The sequence below is a fragment of the Pteropus alecto genome, unplaced genomic scaffold (assembly GCF_000325575.1).
Source record: "Pteropus alecto unplaced genomic scaffold, ASM32557v1 scaffold44, whole genome shotgun sequence".
Taxonomy (NCBI): Eukaryota; Metazoa; Chordata; class Mammalia; order Chiroptera; family Pteropodidae; genus Pteropus; species Pteropus alecto.
The window spans coordinates 9,040,061-9,056,316 of record NW_006436812.1 but is presented as its reverse complement, the minus strand read 5'-3'; the positions used below and the strand labels follow the sequence as shown (position 1 = coordinate 9,056,316).

General features: G+C 47.3%; 2 protein-coding genes across 6 annotated transcripts in view; both read right to left on the bottom strand.

The window, feature by feature from the left end:
* The window catches only part of TMEM265 (transmembrane protein 265), a 3,556-nt gene extending 641 nt beyond the window's left edge, over nucleotides 1-2,915 (bottom strand). The window contains exons 1-3 of one of the 2 annotated variants that reach the window (XM_015591063.2): nucleotides 2,460-2,915; nucleotides 1,274-1,444; nucleotides 3-7 (exon numbers count right to left, since the gene is read on the bottom strand). In XM_015591063.2, the coding sequence (XP_015446549.1) occupies nucleotides 3-7; nucleotides 1,274-1,441 (173 nt within the window). In that variant the 5' untranslated portion in view covers nucleotides 1,442-1,444; nucleotides 2,460-2,915. Of the gene's footprint in view, nucleotides 1-2; nucleotides 8-1,273 lie in introns of both variants that reach the window. The other variant, XM_025048228.1, reaches the window with a different exon arrangement.
* A 121-nt stretch (nucleotides 2,916-3,036) lies between these two features.
* The window catches only part of SRCAP (Snf2 related CREBBP activator protein), a 30,532-nt gene continuing 17,312 nt past the window's right edge, over nucleotides 3,037-16,256 (bottom strand). For 3 of the 4 annotated variants that reach the window (XM_006914135.3, XM_025048226.1, XM_006914134.3), the window contains exons 23-34: nucleotides 16,004-16,189; nucleotides 15,511-15,777; nucleotides 13,656-15,160; nucleotides 10,540-10,805; nucleotides 10,199-10,401; nucleotides 8,419-8,588; nucleotides 8,074-8,270; nucleotides 7,864-7,978; nucleotides 7,537-7,656; nucleotides 6,397-6,591; nucleotides 6,167-6,250; nucleotides 3,037-6,061 (exon numbers count right to left, since the gene is read on the bottom strand). In XM_006914135.3, coding sequence (XP_006914197.1) covers nucleotides 3,428-6,061; nucleotides 6,167-6,250; nucleotides 6,397-6,591; nucleotides 7,537-7,656; nucleotides 7,864-7,978; nucleotides 8,074-8,270; nucleotides 8,419-8,588; nucleotides 10,199-10,401; nucleotides 10,540-10,805; nucleotides 13,656-15,160; nucleotides 15,511-15,777; nucleotides 16,004-16,189 — 5,942 coding nt within the window. In that variant the 3' untranslated portion in view covers nucleotides 3,037-3,427. The remainder of the gene's footprint in view (nucleotides 6,062-6,166; nucleotides 6,251-6,396; nucleotides 6,592-7,536; nucleotides 7,657-7,863; nucleotides 7,979-8,073; nucleotides 8,271-8,418; nucleotides 8,589-10,198; nucleotides 10,402-10,539; nucleotides 10,806-13,655; nucleotides 15,161-15,510; nucleotides 15,778-16,003; nucleotides 16,190-16,256) is intronic. The other variant, XM_025048227.1, reaches the window with a different exon arrangement.

Sequence of the window (16,256 nt, the reverse complement as noted above, 5' to 3'; positions counted from 1 at the left end):
CTTCCGCCTGTGGGGGCAGGTTTTTGGTTAGGTTTTGCCCCTGCTTCGGTCCCAAAGTGCCCATTACCCGAATCCAATCCTCTATCCTTGTTATGGCTCAAAACCTCACACCCAAATCCTCTACCTCCCTTTCCAGTTTCTATTTCTCATGCCTCATCTGCAAAGTTATCCATTCTGCTCTGTCTGCTTTTCAAGGTGGACATTGTTAGCTCACAAGATCACACATGGGAAAGTACTTTTCAATTCTTTGATTCCCTATCCTTTTCTACTCACCTGATTCATTCCAAATTTGGAATTCTTGGCAAGAAACAGTGAACAATCTCAGGGTATGTCACTCGTGTTTAGTCAAACAACACCCCATTCTCATTAACCTAATAGGTCCCATCTTTTTCATTATTAAGAATTCTTTTTATGATTTTGCTCTAATGAAATCCAGAAGTTTATGACAGGAATAGTTTCTGATTGTTAAAATACAACTACGGTTGAGAAAATTCCAGCATATTTAAGTTAGCCTATGTAGCTTTTCAAAAGGTACATGTGCAGTTTCTGTTAGGTATTTTAAACGTGAAACCCTCTCAAAAAACCTTATAGCTTCTTCTGGACTCCTAGGGATTGCTCTCATTATTGCTCAGCTGCCTCCAGTCTCTCCTCTACCAATTCATTCTCCACATAAGCCTTGAGAGGGGTTCTTACTGAAACACAAATCTGACTATGTCACTCTCCTCTACAAAAAACCTTAAATGGCTCCCCAGTATTTTCAAAATAAAGTTGAAACTCCTAAGCATGGGATGCTCTTAGGAATCTGGATTCTCTGGCTTAATTTCTCACTATTCCTCACTGGTCTAATCATGCTGAATTCATAGTCCAGGCCATTGTACACACTGATGCCTTTATATGGAATGCCTTATCACCACCTTTTAAGGCTATTTTCCTGTCACCTCATCAATTTGCCTTTCCTGTCACCTACTCTACCATACACAAGTTATCACACACACATATATCCTCCCTAGCTCCCAGAATACCTTGTGTCTATCATAGTACTGATGAGCTGCATTCTATTAATTACCCATTTTCACAGCCATCTTTCATTAGACTGTGGGCCCTTTGACGGCAGAAACCATGTCTTATTCTTATTTCTCACACCAGGCTCAATGCCAAGCTCTGACAGGTGCTTAGTAATTGTTTGTTTGATCAATGTAGATAGATCAGATATACAAAACAATCGCCTTACTACACCCACCCACCCTGCTCCCATAGGAACTGCATTCCTCACCTTGATGGCAAACACAAGGGCCATGACTCCCAGGCAAGAGCAGCCACAGATAATGCTAGTAGCTGCCAAGTAGCGGAGGCGGAGCCTGCAGCAGCGAATGGGGGATGGAGAACGAGCTGCTTCTGTATTGCTCACCAAGATCTCCACTGCTTTCTCCTTGTCCTCCATCACCTGTGGGCGATATAGTCAAGGTACTTTTAAGCCCAACACTAAGCCCTTGGCCTGGCTTGCTCAGACTCCACCCCTCTCTGATGATGTCTTCATGGCCTAGCTTGACTCTCAAGAATGCTGCCTTACTGGGAAATTCCTCTAGTGACTCATAGACCAAGAAAGGAAACGTGTGGTTGGAATCCTTTTTCCTCAGCCTTTCCAAGTCTTTAATGGCAAGCCAGTGTCAACACATTATCTGTATTACTATCCTGACAAGTGGGGAGAAAAGAAACGACAGGTGAACACTGAACATAACACAGAATCTCAACAGCTGTAAGGAATATAAGACTATCCCGAGTCTAATTTTAAATCATATTTCAAACGGCCCTAAAATTCCCTTAAGTTCCTCAAACTGCCCTTGAATATTAAAGAGGAATCAGAAAATGGCACCCTATGCCCTGAACTCTACTTCAAGCAAAGAGGCAGTTTCATGTGAAAAGTTCTGGGGATGGGAGCAAGGAGAAAAGTACCCATCTAAGCTCTTTATAGTTGAAGAAACTGAATACCAGAGACCTTACCACTCCAAATTGGGGTCTTCTTCATTATGCTGATTCCCTGCCACCTCCTCTTTCCATTTTCACCCAGGCCAAATGGCATGATCAGATTAATACTGAGTCTGTGTGACCTCATAACCCACACAGAAACCTGCATAAATGATGCCCCATTTAATCATTTAGCTCCCTATTTCTCAGGACTTCTGAGCCCTGGCACCCAACCACCTTTCCTCTACCATCTCTAACTATTCCCCTATATCCTAGACAAAATGGAACCATTTGCAGTTCTCTGAACACAAGCAACGAGGGATAGAGAGTGAAAAAGGCAAGATAAGCAAAGAATGGTATGTGCCACAAAGCTGCAGAAGTGGGTATGAAGAACGAACTCAGATGAGGTAGATATGAACACTGGGAGAGAATACAAGGAGAAGATCCGGGTAGTTGAGATCAGAGAAAATGTAAAAATGAATAGGGGCTCTTACCTGGCTATAGGTCTTGAGAGACACTGAGTTTCGGCTTCTGCCTCAGGTTTGATTTGGCTTGGGTAGAGATGGAGCTGACTCAAGTGCCCCAAGCCAAGCCCAAGGGTGGGGCTGGGTGGCCAGTCACCACCTGAAGAACCCCAGCTCAGATGGGGGTGGGGCTGACTCAAACCAGTTTGGCTAGATGGAGGGGAGGGAAAAAGAATGGGAGCAACTGAAGGTAGCTAGCATGCCTGCCTTATGGAAAAGGAGTGGAAGCACCTGAGCAAAAAAATAAAAGCAGGGAAAAGTCTAAGGCATCAGAGCGCTCTGAGGGAAAGTCCAGGAACTAAGAGAATAGAAGGGAAGAGAGAAGTGAGTCTGAGGGAGTGAAAACTAAAACTTTGGGGAAAAGAACCCTATCAGATCAGATTTGCCAAATCTTCTCTCTTCTTGGGTGGAGATCTCTGCCTCAAAGATATATAGCACTGCGTTAGAAAGGAGGTACCAGGGCCTTGTCAAGAGCAAGAGAGAATGATGCCCAAGTTCCCACCCAACCCTCCACCAGACCAGAAAATCAGAAGCCTCCTTACGCAGATGCTCATACAGAAACTAAGTTTATTATTTTTTCTTCTTAAAAAAAGAAAAAGAAAAAAAAACTCATTGTAGAGAACCCCCTCCTCCTTCCCCTAAGGATGGGGGGCTTTGACAGCTGGGGAATCAAGTACAAGGGGGTGGGGACAGAGACTATCTTGCCACCCTTAACACTGCCCAGCCATGTGGTGTGGAAGGGAAGGGAATATGTGAAATGCCCCATTTCCATGACAACCAGTTGCCTACCCCCTACTTTGGTGGGAAGAAGGGGGAAGGCCCCTATGTCTCCCTGGAGGCTTTCCCCCTCAAAGACTTCAAGTAGTGGTTAACAGAGTCAGGCCTGGTCGTGGAAAAGAGGGGCCATGGCAGAAAGCCTTGGTGGAGGAGCAGCCCACTCACGTCTTGGCCTTGCGGCCTCTGTGACTAATAGTGGAGCCAGCTAGGTGGGGAGGGGCACTGCTGCGAAGGATGCGCTGGTCCCCTTGGTTGATAGTTGCACCAAGCCGGTGAGGGCCAGGCCGGCGGCGTGGGGTCTCATCCCCTTCCTCCTCCTCACCTGAGGCTTCAGCCTCAGACTCCTCTACTGAACCCTCAGGCCCCAAGGGACTTGGGGACTGTAGACGGCCCCGCTTTGCCGGCCCAGAACCCCTGCCGACTGGGACCCCTGCCCGTTTGCGAGGCACCTTTTCAGTCTCTAGTGGGGGGACTAGAGACCCTGGACGCAGCCGGGTTGAGCGCAGTTTTGGAGCTAATGTAACCAAAGGAGGTGTCAATTCTAAGCCGCCTGGCCCACCATCTGCTAAATCTAAGTCATCCTGAATTACAGCCACCACCATGGACCCTTCACTCTTCCGTCCCCGCATTCCCTCTGTTTCGAGGCGCAAGCGGGCCAGGCGGGTGAGGGGGCGGCTTCCATCTTCATCAGAGGAACTACCCTCACTCTCCCCCTGGCCCTGGGGTTGCCGCCGCCTCCCCAATCCACAGCTCTCAAGGACAGAGGTGATGTCGCGGTCCAAGACAGGGAGCTGGCTGGGCCGAGGTGATGGTGGATTCTTGGGAGGTCGGCCCCGCTTCCGCTTGGGTGGGGATGTTGAAATGGTGAGAGTGGTGACAGTGTTGGCGACAGTAGCAGTGGGACAGGCTGGGAGTGGTGGCAGTGGGAGTGGCTGTGTCCGGCTCTCTAAGTTGCCATCCCCTGGAGAGGAAATGGTCCCAGGAGTGGGCAAATCTCGCGCTTTAGGAGGCCGCCCACGCCTTCTTTTCTCCACAGGTGATAGGATGGACTCGGGTCTATGAATTGGCTGGGGTCCAAGAGGCTGGGGCCCAGGAATAAGCTGGGGGCCCACGACAGGCTCCGCAACAATAAGGGTCTCAGCCCCAGAGACTGGGTCTGCCCCATTGGTTTTTCCCTTAGAAGTGGATGAAGGTGCCTCATCCACCCCTTGCCCAGCATCTGCTGGAGACCTGTTCTTCTTGGGGGGCCTTCCCCTCCGACGTTTCACAGCAGGAGGGGTGATGGAAAGCAGTGCCCCTTCTCCATTTTCTGGGCTGCCCTCTCTAGTCACCCCCAGCTCAATGCGACGGCGAGCTATGAAGGACTGCTGGGATGGGGTGGGCAGTGTGGATGGGGGAGCAGCTTCACAGGGCCCACTGGAGGGAGGCGAGGATTCTGGCCCCAACATGCTGCGGGCAGATGGGCTTCCCGGGCTGGCACCAGTATCAGAGACCCCAGGCACTAGGGTGCTGGCAGTTCCCCGCTGCTGTCGCCGCCGCCTCACCAGTTCCTTTTCCTCTACCACAGTCACTAGCCGTCCTGGCAGCTTGCGAAGCACTTTGGGGCCTGGAGGCTGTCCTGGCCGACCAGCTCCCTGACCCCTAATTTCTACATCAGCACTGGTGCGACGCCGAGGGGGCCGGGCAGGTGAAGGACCCTCAGGTGAGGAGGTGGCTGAGGATGAGGTTGATGGAGCTATGACCTCAGCTGAAACAAGTTCCTGTAGCTTCTCGGGGCTGGATGATGGGGTCTGAGCCTCCACTAGCTCTTCTGGGTTCTTGTCAGCCTCCAATGGCTCTGGAAGTAACTCATCAGATGCTGCTGAGGGTGGGAGCTCCAGCTCATTGTTCTCACTCAGACACGGGGGCACCTCCTCGCCATCAGGCAGCACTGTGAGGATGGTCCCCTCAGCAGGCTCTGGTACCTCCTGCTCTCGATCATTAGGGAAGCTGTCAGCCTCCAGGATTGGGCTAGATGCAGAAGAGGTGAGAGAAAGGTTCTTCTCTGACACAGGCAGGATCTCAACAGTAACTGGTAACAGATCCTTAGGGGGCACAAGAGTAAGCGGGGAAGTCTCAGAACTGGCCGTATCAGCCAACTCCAGTGGCTCGGTGGACGCCAATGCTTGTGTACACAGCTCTGCCTCAGGCCCCAAGCCCAAGGAAAGGTTGGTGACGGGTGGAGAGACGGGCACAGAAGGTATACCAAGCAGGAGAGGGGAGGTAGGAGTTAAGAGAGAGGTTTGGGCTGGAGGTGGGGTATGAGTTGGTGGAGGGGTACAGGCAGGAGGAGGTGTGCAGGCAGAAGAACAAGATGGTGGAATCTGTGGAGGAAGTGGGGGAGAAGGCAAGATATGGACAGGAAGTATGGTTATTGGATTTGGGGCCGAATAGGGGATAGGGACAGGGATTACAGCAGGAGCTGGAGTGGGTCGAGGCCTAGGCGCTGGCCTGGGAACTCGCTCCCTGGCAGGGCTACAGCGGGGGGTAGTGGAGGTGCTATGGGTATGAGGGTTGGATGCGACAGGAGTGTGGTTTGCCCCTTGAGTCTCAGCCCGGGCTCCACGAAGACGCTCACTGACACGAGTCCCTGGCCTTTCAGGGGCCTTGGCCTTCTTACTGCGCCGGTGGCTGCCTCCAGCAGTCCCACAGGAAACCTCATCCCCAGCCCCTGGCCCCTCCTCCTCCTCTTGGGGTAGGCGGAACACCTCTTCCTTGGCTTGGTCCAGGTCCTTGCGGGCAGCCTCCACTTGCTCCTACCAACAACAGGGCCCACAGGATGGTCAGAGAGAGGCAAGCAGGGCAGTGAGTGAATAGAAAGCAGCCTTCCACTTCCATCCCCACCCCTCCAAACTACTCACTTCTGCCTGCTTGAGTTCCTCTCGGCTCACCTCCTCCAGTGAGGCTTCCAGGAATTTCATGGCATAGCGCTCAATAGGAGTCAGCTGTGGGGAGGATCAGTGGTGATAAACATAGGGACCTGGTGCCCAGGGCCAATGATCCCTGATTATTTTTACCAGGGAAAATAGGATCACAGTGTTCAGAGGAGTTATAGAGAATAAAGTTATGAACTAGTGAGTCCGACACTGACCTGTTCTACAAGGGCAGCAATTTCTTGCTCAGCCCGGGACATTTCCTCATCCTCAGCCCCAGGCCGACTAGCCTCCTCTCCCTCACCAGCAGGAAACCCATCATTCTCATTGAATTCTGCAAGCTCAGCCACCTGTTCAGCCTTTGCCTGGGTGGCTGCACGGATATCTTCTTCATCCTCTGCCCGACATAATGCCTGCAAAGGTGTGAGGAAGAAAATCCACAAGAATTAACAAAGTTTACACCAAATCAGGTTTGTAACAGAACTCAACTCTTTTCTGGGCCCCCAAAGTTACCAAGGCAATACAGTGGTCCACAAAGAAGGGAATGAATTTTACCAGGACTCCCACTAGGAACAAAGTGACCATTTCAGAGACCTCTTTCCTTTCTGTTAGAGTCAACCTTAGATCTCTTTTAAAAAGCAGAAAGAGTCGAATACAAAAAATCCATAATTATTTTTTGCTCTGAGACGCCCCATGACAACAAACTAACCACAGCTATTCTTCTGTTGGATATGCAGAGAGCTTACATCAAAGTCACTGAGGGAAGTAGCCTAGAGAGGGCTCAGCAATCAGGAGAAGACACTTAGTAGAGAAAAATACCTCAATATTACTCTTCATCTGTAGTTCCTAAACATCTGTCTACTTCTGAAGAGCTTAAAAAAATTACAAACGCCCAGACTTCGCCTCCAAAAATCATTTAGTATATTTTAGGAGGGGACTTAGGAATCAATCCTTTTAAAAGCTTTCCAAGTGAGTCCATCAATGTTTGGAAAATAAGAGTTATATACCATGTACAAGGCACTTCTTAATCCACTATGCCATTTAACCCTCAGTTACTTCCTTCTCATTAGCATTTCAGAAAAGTGGAAAATAAGGCTCAGAAGATTAAACAGACTTGGCTTAACAAACACAATTTTTAAGAAGCAGTGTTGAGATTCAAAGTCAGAAATGAAAACCTCAAATCTGTCTTTTTTCTGTGAAATCATGTGAACCAATAAGCAATCTAGTCACAACTATCAAAGGCCAACTGTAATCTGGGAAGCAGCAGAAACACTTCTTTCCCCCGTGACAAGCTCAATAAGCTGAGAGACAACACTGTAACCATTAGCCCTACTCTAAGGATTGTCCACTTTTTTCACCTGTTCCAGGATGTGGGTCTGCTTGCTGGCCACAGTCTCTTCCTCCTCTTCAGGGACAGAGGGTATAGATGAGCCAGATGGCTCCTCCAGGGGCATGTCAAATAGCTCTCGGATGGTCTGCTTTGGAGAGAACAGCAAGAAGTGTCAAAAATCAATGGAATGCTGACCCCAGGTCTACAACTATGGGGCTGATGGCCCTTAAAAGTATCAGAGGTACCACTAGTTGAAGAGGCAGGTCTGGAGAGGCTAAAGCATCCTCTTTAATAAGCAGGAGTAATTCCTACAGATTAACAACTCTATTCTGAATAGGCTGGAAGATATCAGTACCTGTTTAAAATAGGCTGTGGTAAAGTTGCCTCCCTCAATGGCCATGTCTCCCAACATTCTCTTCTGATTTGCCTTTTTTAGAATGTTCTCCTCCACTGTTCGTTCACTGATAAGCCTAGGGGGTGATGAAAACTTCATGTAAACAGCCAAATACATTAATAAAACCCTATCGGCAAAGGAGAAGTAAAGTGAGGGGAGACTAGGCAATACCTATAGATATGAACATCTCGAGTCTGGCCAATTCGGTGACAGCGATCCTGGGCCTGAGCATCCATGGTGGGATTCCAATCACTGTCATAAAAAACAACAGTGTCTGCTCCTGTCAGGTTCACACCCACACCCCCACTCCGAGTTGAAAGGATGAAGCAGAATATGCGTTTGTCTGCATTGAATCGTTCCATCAAGGCCTAGAGGGGAAAAAAAAAAAGAGCATTGGGAGATGTTTCCAAAAATAGACCCGAGGCTTAGTGAGGCCCCTTCTAAGAGGTCCCAAGGCCTAGAAAAAGGAGACAGGAGCTGAGGTGAGCCTCTAAGGGCTGCAGATGCCTGGATTACCTGTCTCTGTTCAACTCTAGTAGACCCATCCAGACGTAAGTAGAGGTGACCATGGTAGGTGAGAAACTGCTCCAATACATCCAGCATTCGGGTCATCTGAGTGAATATGAGCACCCGGTGGCCCTCCGCCTTGAGCTGTCGCAACAGCACTGCTAACGTTTGCAACTTTCCTGAAGAGATAATGAAGGAGTACAGGGAACTAGCTAAAACTGGAATGTGGGGAACACTTAGTACTGGAAGGATGTAGTTGAAAGACAAAGTTTTAGACTTGAATTTCAATTAGCCTAGGATATCAAAAATATCTGTATACATTTTCTTCCCTTAAGGGTTCCCCTCTTTCGTCTGCTCCTGTCTTGGCTTTAACTTCTCTAACCAGGGGTAGGGTAACACAGACCCTCAAGGAGAAAAAAAGAAATCCTCATGTGTATGAGCAAAAGATCCTTAAGTACTAGACTGAGTTACACCAGCTGAAAGACAGAACAGACTCACAGGACAGACATCAACAAATCCATTGATGTCATGGTTTACAGACAAGAACTGAAGGTCACTTAGATCAGAACCACAGGGACAGGAACTTAGGTTATCTAGTTCAACCTTTCATCACACACATAATTAATTTCTATAATATCTTTGATAAGTCGATCTGAAACACTTAAAGACTTTCATTCCATCTACTCTGAATGATTTCAAATATTATAAAATTATTTCTTTACTAAAATACGTATTAAAAACATATTAATAAAAATTCCGATGACTTTCTTATAGTCTAAGACATTCAGGAAATCTCCAAAAACATGTTACTATAGAAAATCTGCAAAGTTGTGGCAGAAACCATTCACTACTATCCAAAAGATAAATCCTTGGTTAACAGAACCCAATTAACATTGTAGACATCTGGCAAAGATCCCTTGACCCCAGGGAAGGCAAGCCTCAACCCAATCCCTGAAGATGAATCATGATTGGTCTAAATAAGCCATTTCTCTTTGTTGAAGATTGCTCTAGGGATGGGCATATGGCCCAATTAGAGCCAAAGAGTTGTGAAGCAAAGTAACTGGGCAGCTTTCTTTCCCAGAAAAGAAGACTTGCTAGAAGTGTTCTCTCTCAACCCCTTGCTTCCTGCTTAGAGCATTTGGTGTGCTACCTGGAATTATGGCAGCCATCTCAAGACCATGAAGAAATAACCATGAGAATAAAAAAGATAAAAGCTAAGAATAGTCGAAATCAAAACAGAGAGACTGGAAGGTCCCGGGTCCATGAAGACACCACTAAGCTAACCAGTCATACACACCACTATTCTCAGAATTACTTATTAAGTAAATAATAAAGACTCTTGTGGTTTAAGTCACTGTTGATAGGTTTCCTGTTACTTGCAGACAAATGCATTCTAACAGGATTCTAACCAAAAAGATTATCTTTTCCCAAAACAAAACTTGCTATTTACTGTACAGTCTTGTACCACCACCACACATTTACCCATAAATCTGAAACTCTACTGTGCTATCTTGCTCGCCATTGTATCCCAAATGATCAAAGTGATGTTCACAAAATAATCATTGAATGAGTTAGCACGCATTTTCAACTTTCATCAAAGTCAAATTCATGAATGCCAAGAATCCATCATAAGGCCTACAATTCTCCGTCTTATCCATACGCATAATCTAAAAAACTGTCTGTTTAATAAAACCCACAGAGACCTTATGTACAGCATCCCTCTGATATAACAGTCTTGCTATTAAGACAGAAAAGAGGTCAAGGGATCCTCTTTGGCAAATGAACTCACCACAATCATACTGGATAAGCCTCAAGTCAGGGAACTGGGTGCGCATGTTACACACAATACGGTGCAAAGGACGAGCCCGAGGCCAGAGCTCACAGGCCAATTGCTCCTGGAAGGCTGCCTGACGAGGGGCCAGCCAAGGAGGTGGGTGGCAGGCATGTAGGGAAGGGGGAGGTGCCTCCACAGGAGGCATGACAAAGATGAACCTGCAAAAGGAAGAAGGCAAGCAGTATAAAAGATGGAACTCTGAAAGGTCCCAGATGTTAGAACCTTCACCAGCCCTAACCACTACATTCACTCAGAGGCCCAAGACCCTCTTCCCATTTGCACTTAGCCCTGCCAACCTCTCAATGATTTCAGACAGCTGGTCTAGTCGTTGCTGGGAAAACAGTACAGCCTGGCGGGCAGCCTCAGTATAAGTCCAAAAGGTGGGGTGGCTGGGACGAGGAGAACGAGGGCCGATGGGGCTGGCAACAGGTTGGGGCAGGGTACAGAAATCCAGGACTTCAGTCCCATATACGGGTGCCAGGGCCCCATGAGCCTCACTAAGTTGAAAAATCCGTTCCAGGCGTTCAGACCGCTGTCGCTTCCGTTTTTCCTCTAGAGAGTCCTGGGAATAACAGGGGGAAAAAAATTGAAAAAGTAATCGGTGTCTTTACAGAACCCCTGACAATTTCTCTCAGAATTAAACATAATCTATGGCAACCACAAGACTGAAAAAGATACCATGAATTTAGTAGTTTTTTAAGTTTTTCCTTTCAATGTTATTGAAAGGAGTTATTCCTTTCAATGTTAAGTGAAAGTCTCTGCAGGAGAACACTTATCTTCCCTTGTATGGTACCAAAACAAAATACCTGACTCTTTAAAATTAAGATCCACATATCTAACAAGTTTATAGAATGGATGATCCCTGAGAATTTTCCTATGTAACATTTAACTCCAGAACATCCAAGTTAAATTATCTTCTTGACTAGATCCAAAACAATTATTAAAAGCCTTCTTCAAATTACTGACCAGGATACAGAGGGGTTTATTAAATCTACAGCAGGTTTCTGCCCAGGACTAGACTGGAATGGGGTGGGATGGGAACACTATCATCATCCTGTGAGAGAAAAGAGGAGTGCCCTCGCAGACAGGAAATCTGTATGACTTTGACCCAACCCTTTCCCATCTCTGTGCTTCCAGTATCACAGGCTATAAAAAAATTATTATTATTATTTTTTTTAGCACTTAGCACACTTATAGTTTTACATTTGTGTATTTGATTAATGTCTTCTACCCACCAAACTGTAAGCCCCATATAATATGAACCATACCTGATCTTGTTCACTATAATCACCCAGTTATCTAGTTCAGTAACTGGCATAAAGTAGGCTCTTGATATTTATTAGAATGGACAAATAATAGAGACTGGACCCCAGGAGATGGTCCTAAAAATAGCAGTGTTCTAAATCTCTCTTTCTGACTGCTACCTTAAGCTTGACCTCTTAGCTCCTTATGATTTAAGGGAGAAAGGAAAGCATACTAGCAGAGGGAGAAATCAATATAGGCCAGCTCTCAAAAAGTAGCAGCAAAATATCTGCAAATCATGTATCTGAAAAGGGACTTGTGTCCAGAATACATAAAGAACTCTTACAATTCAATAATAAAAATAAAATAACCCAATTAAAAAGGGCAAAGGATCTGCAGAGACATTTCTTTAGAGATATACAAACGACCAAAATGCACTGAAAAGATGCTCAATAACATAAGGCATCAGGAAGATGCAAATCAAAACACGATATCACTTTACACGCACTAGCATGGTTACAATCAAAAAGACAAATAACAAATGTTGGCAAAGATGTGAAGATCTTGGAACCCCTTACAGGCTGCTGGTGGGAATGTAAAATGGTACAGCCACTTTGGAAACCAGTTTGGCAGTTCCTCAAATGGTTAGACATAGTTACCATATCGCCCAGCAATTCCATTCCTAGGTATACATCCAATATAACTGAAAACACGAAAAGACAAAGTCTTATGTTCATAACTGCATTATTCATAACAGCCAAGAAGCAGAAATAATCCAACTGTCCCCATCAACTGATGAATAGATATATAAAATGTGGCATATCCATACAATGGATGATTTGACAATAAAAAAGAAATGAAGTACTGATATGCGCCATAACACGAATGAACCTCAAAAATATTAAGCTAAGTGAAAAAAGCCCATATATTATATGACTTTACAGGCAAATCTATAAAAAACTAGATTAGTAGTTACAAGATGATGGCTAAAAGTGTGAGATTTCTTTTTAGGGCCATAAAAATGTTCTAAAATATGGCTATGGTAACGGTTGTATACACTAAAAGTGAATACACTAAAAGCCACTGAATTGCATACTTTAAATGGGTCAACTGTACGGTGTGTGATTTAAATTTCAAACTGTTTAAAGAAAAAAAGTGTTAAGAAGCTGTTACCTACTAGTGGAACAACCAAAATTTAGCAGACCACGGGCTGCCACCGTTGGCCTAGGATCTAGGCTCTCTTCTACTTTCAACAAGCCAGACCAGCCTGGCAGCATTAGAAAAAGACAAAAAGCTGAGTCAAGGGCACTGATAGAAGGTGAGAGGCTAAGGCTAAGGCTGAGGCAAAGAATAAGAAGCAGCTCTGTAACAGAATGAGAAAAAGACAAGAGAGCCTAGAGGAACTCACGAGATCTTTCTTTTAATTAGTTCCTGGGTTATTCACTTGAATCTAAGTAGTGAGTTTAATGTAACCAAATATATATAGGACTACATTTATAATATGAAAAAAATGGCTACCAGAAAACTAATAAAGGGATAGGGAACAGAATTCTTTATATTGCCCACTTCATCACCACAGAAGTAAAAAAATCCAAAACTATAAGAAGTGACTATCAAAGTCAGAAGCATGATCTTTATGGAACTGTATTCCATGGTGTCATCTCTTCCTTAAAAGTTCAAATACTTGATGATGGTAATGGTTTTAGCAACTGTCTTTGAGTACTGCCTCTTGTAGGGAAGAAGAGAAAGCAATGGAGTCAGCACATCTGTTCTCAAAAGTTGTAAAACCTTTATAACGAAACGGGCTAGTTTCTTCATCTGTAAAATGGGACAATTAGATGCCAACGCTAACTCAAAAGAGAAAGGAAGAATAAGGAGACCAATAGTAACAAGGTGGCCTTAAGCACATCAGTAATAGTTTTAAAAGCCTATTAGATCCCCAATTACCTGAGAAAAGTAGAACATGATTTATTATTCCTATTTTACAAATAAGAGTACAGGCCCAGAAAAGAAAAAGAACCTGTCCAATGGCACTTAAGTATTAGGTCCACAAAACTAGGCTTTGTAATTTACCAAGATAAAAGTGACATTATTCTGTTCCATCCACTCTACCAACACTCCTAAGAAGCTCAACTTCCCGTTCCCTCTCCTTTGAGGAAGTACAACTTACCAGATAGAAAGGGGAACGAGGTGGTGGTGGGGGCTGGCGTCGAGGCCGGGGACCACTGAACGAGGTAGCAGTGGAGGGAGGGCTGGGGGGACCAGAGCGCAATGTCAGTGTCTCAGGCTCATCCTTGGAAACAGGCAGCCGGGATACCATGGTGACGGGCAAGGGAGCGGCACCAGATGTGGAAACCACAAGGGAGGATGCCTGGGAAGCTGGGACCTGTGTTGAGGCTGGGGCCAGTGCCAGAGTCTGAGCTGCAGCGGGGCCCAAGGTGGGCACTGGAACTGGGGCAGGGCTCAAGGTCAGTGTTTGCACTGAAGCTGAGGCCAGGAGTGAAGCAGATGACGACACCGGAGCCAAAGTCAGAGTGTGAGCTGGGGTTGGGCCCATCGAAGAAGCAGGAGCCAGAGGGGGTGCTGGAGCCAGAGACAGCGTCTGAGTTGGACCCAGTGGTGGTCCTGGTGCCAAAGACAGTGTTTGGGCTGGAGCTGGTACTAGGGATGATGCTGGAGTCAATGACAATGTCTGAGCTGGAAAGGGCCCCTGCGGGTTCCCTGTTCCCAAAGAAAGTGTCTGAGATGGAGATGAGCCGCCAAGAGTGGATGCTAAAGCTGGGGCTAAGGCCAGTGCCTGTGTAGAAGCTGAGCTCGGGAGAGGTGATGGAACCGGGGCTGGTACCATAGTTTGAGTTGATGATGGAGCCAACACAGGAGTTGGGACTGGCACCAGTGAAGAAGCTGAGGCTAAAGGAGTTCCAGGGGTAGATGATGAAGCCAGAACTGGAACCGGAGTCTGCGATGGAGCCAGGACAGGAGCAGGACCTGGCGATGGAGCCAGAACTGGAAGAGGAGCCAGAGGAGGAGCTGGAGGAGCCAGGATTGCTGTCTGTGGAGCCGCCATGGGAGCCAGAGAGGTGGCTAGAGCCTGAGATGCAGAAGGTGCTGGAGCCAGAAGGGAAGCCTGAGCTGGAGCTGGATTTGGTGCTGCCGGAAAAGAATTGGCCAGAGCGGAAGCTGGCACCAGGACGGGTGAACATGCTGGGGCCATGGCTGAGTTCAACCCTGGAACATGTGAAGAGGCTGGAGCCAATAACAGAGGGTGACCAGGTGCCTGAGATGGGGAGAGGGATGGAGTTGTGGCTAAACCTAGAGTCAAGGCTGATGCTGATGGGGAAGCCCCAGCTGGTGCCAAAGAGGGAAGTCCAGGAGCCGCTGAGACAACAGGTGCCAGTGTTGGAGTCACATTGGTCAATAGAGCTGGGCCTGAAGCCGAAACAGGTAAGGGGGCTGAGATGGGGATAGTGAGTGGAGCTGAGGCTGTGGGGGGAAGTGTGGTGGAAACAGAGATGGGGAGTGAAGATGACACTGGAACTGAGACTGTAGATGACACAGGGCTAGCAAGGGGAGAGGAGTTGGGAACTGGCATTGGAGAAGAGGCTGGCCCAGGGAGTGAGGATGGCACAGGAAGAGAAGAAGAGATGGTCAAGGGTGCAGCTCCGGGTGCTGAAGCTGTGGAGACAGAGGATGAGTTAGCCCCAGAATTCTTTCTTGCTCTTTCTGTTTCCCTGTCCCACCCCTTCCCTTACCTCCAAGCTTTACCTGATCCCCCAAAAACCTTCACTCCCACACCATGGTCAAAGATTCAAAGAATCTGACAATTTAATATTTCCTTTCCCTCCAAAGTTCCAATAAATGTATCTTGGAATTAGGTAAAGATTTGGCAGCCCAGTTCTGGGGTCCCACTGCATAGTGAGTCAGTATACTAGATAATCAAAGGATCTGTTGTGACTAAGAAACTCTTGGGGCCGTTCTATTTCCAATCCTAGCAAAAATTTCTGGCCTCAGCCACCTGGACTCACCACTGACTTCGGGCGAAGGACTGTGAACCAGCTTGAGCAGGGGCCTCACCACAGTGGACGTGGGTATAGGGGCCCTGGCGGTACCCAGAGTAGGTGTGGGTAGCCGGCCAGGGGTTAATGTGGGGCGTGGAGTCAACACAGCTGGAAGCCCAGAGCTTGGAGGCCGGGGTGCTGGGGCCAACGGAGGAACAGGAGTCAGTCCGTCCCGAGGGGCCTGTCTCACTACAATCTTCACCACGCCTGTATTATTCACCATGGTTGGTGGCACTGCAAGAGGAAGCTACATTGAGGGGAAGGTAGAAAAGAAACAAGAGACCCAAAGGATGGAAGAAGTCCAAGGGGAGGAGAGGGTAGCAGACAGATATTGGAGATGCTGGCAAGGGAAAACAATATTGAGGGAAGGCTGGACAGATAGTAAGTACACAGCCCAGGGCATGCCTGGAAGGACCAATGCCAGCAAGAGCTAAGTAAGTAGAAAGGCCAGGAGCCTCACCCTGATTAGCAGCAAGCGGAAGGCTGAGGCCAGTGGGGGCAGGGGTGGTGCTGGGGGTCGAAGAAGGCAGCACAGAGACAGGGGTGGGGCCAGGGGTCGGGGCCACGGCCTGGATGAGAGCCACATGGGCAGGCTGGCTGATGAGGTGGTGCTGCCCCCCAGCTGACACCAGGTGCACCACATTCCCTGGGTTAAGGGAAGAGAGAAAGAAAGAGAGAAGCGACTATCAGCAGGAGGAAGGCAGAGGCAAGGG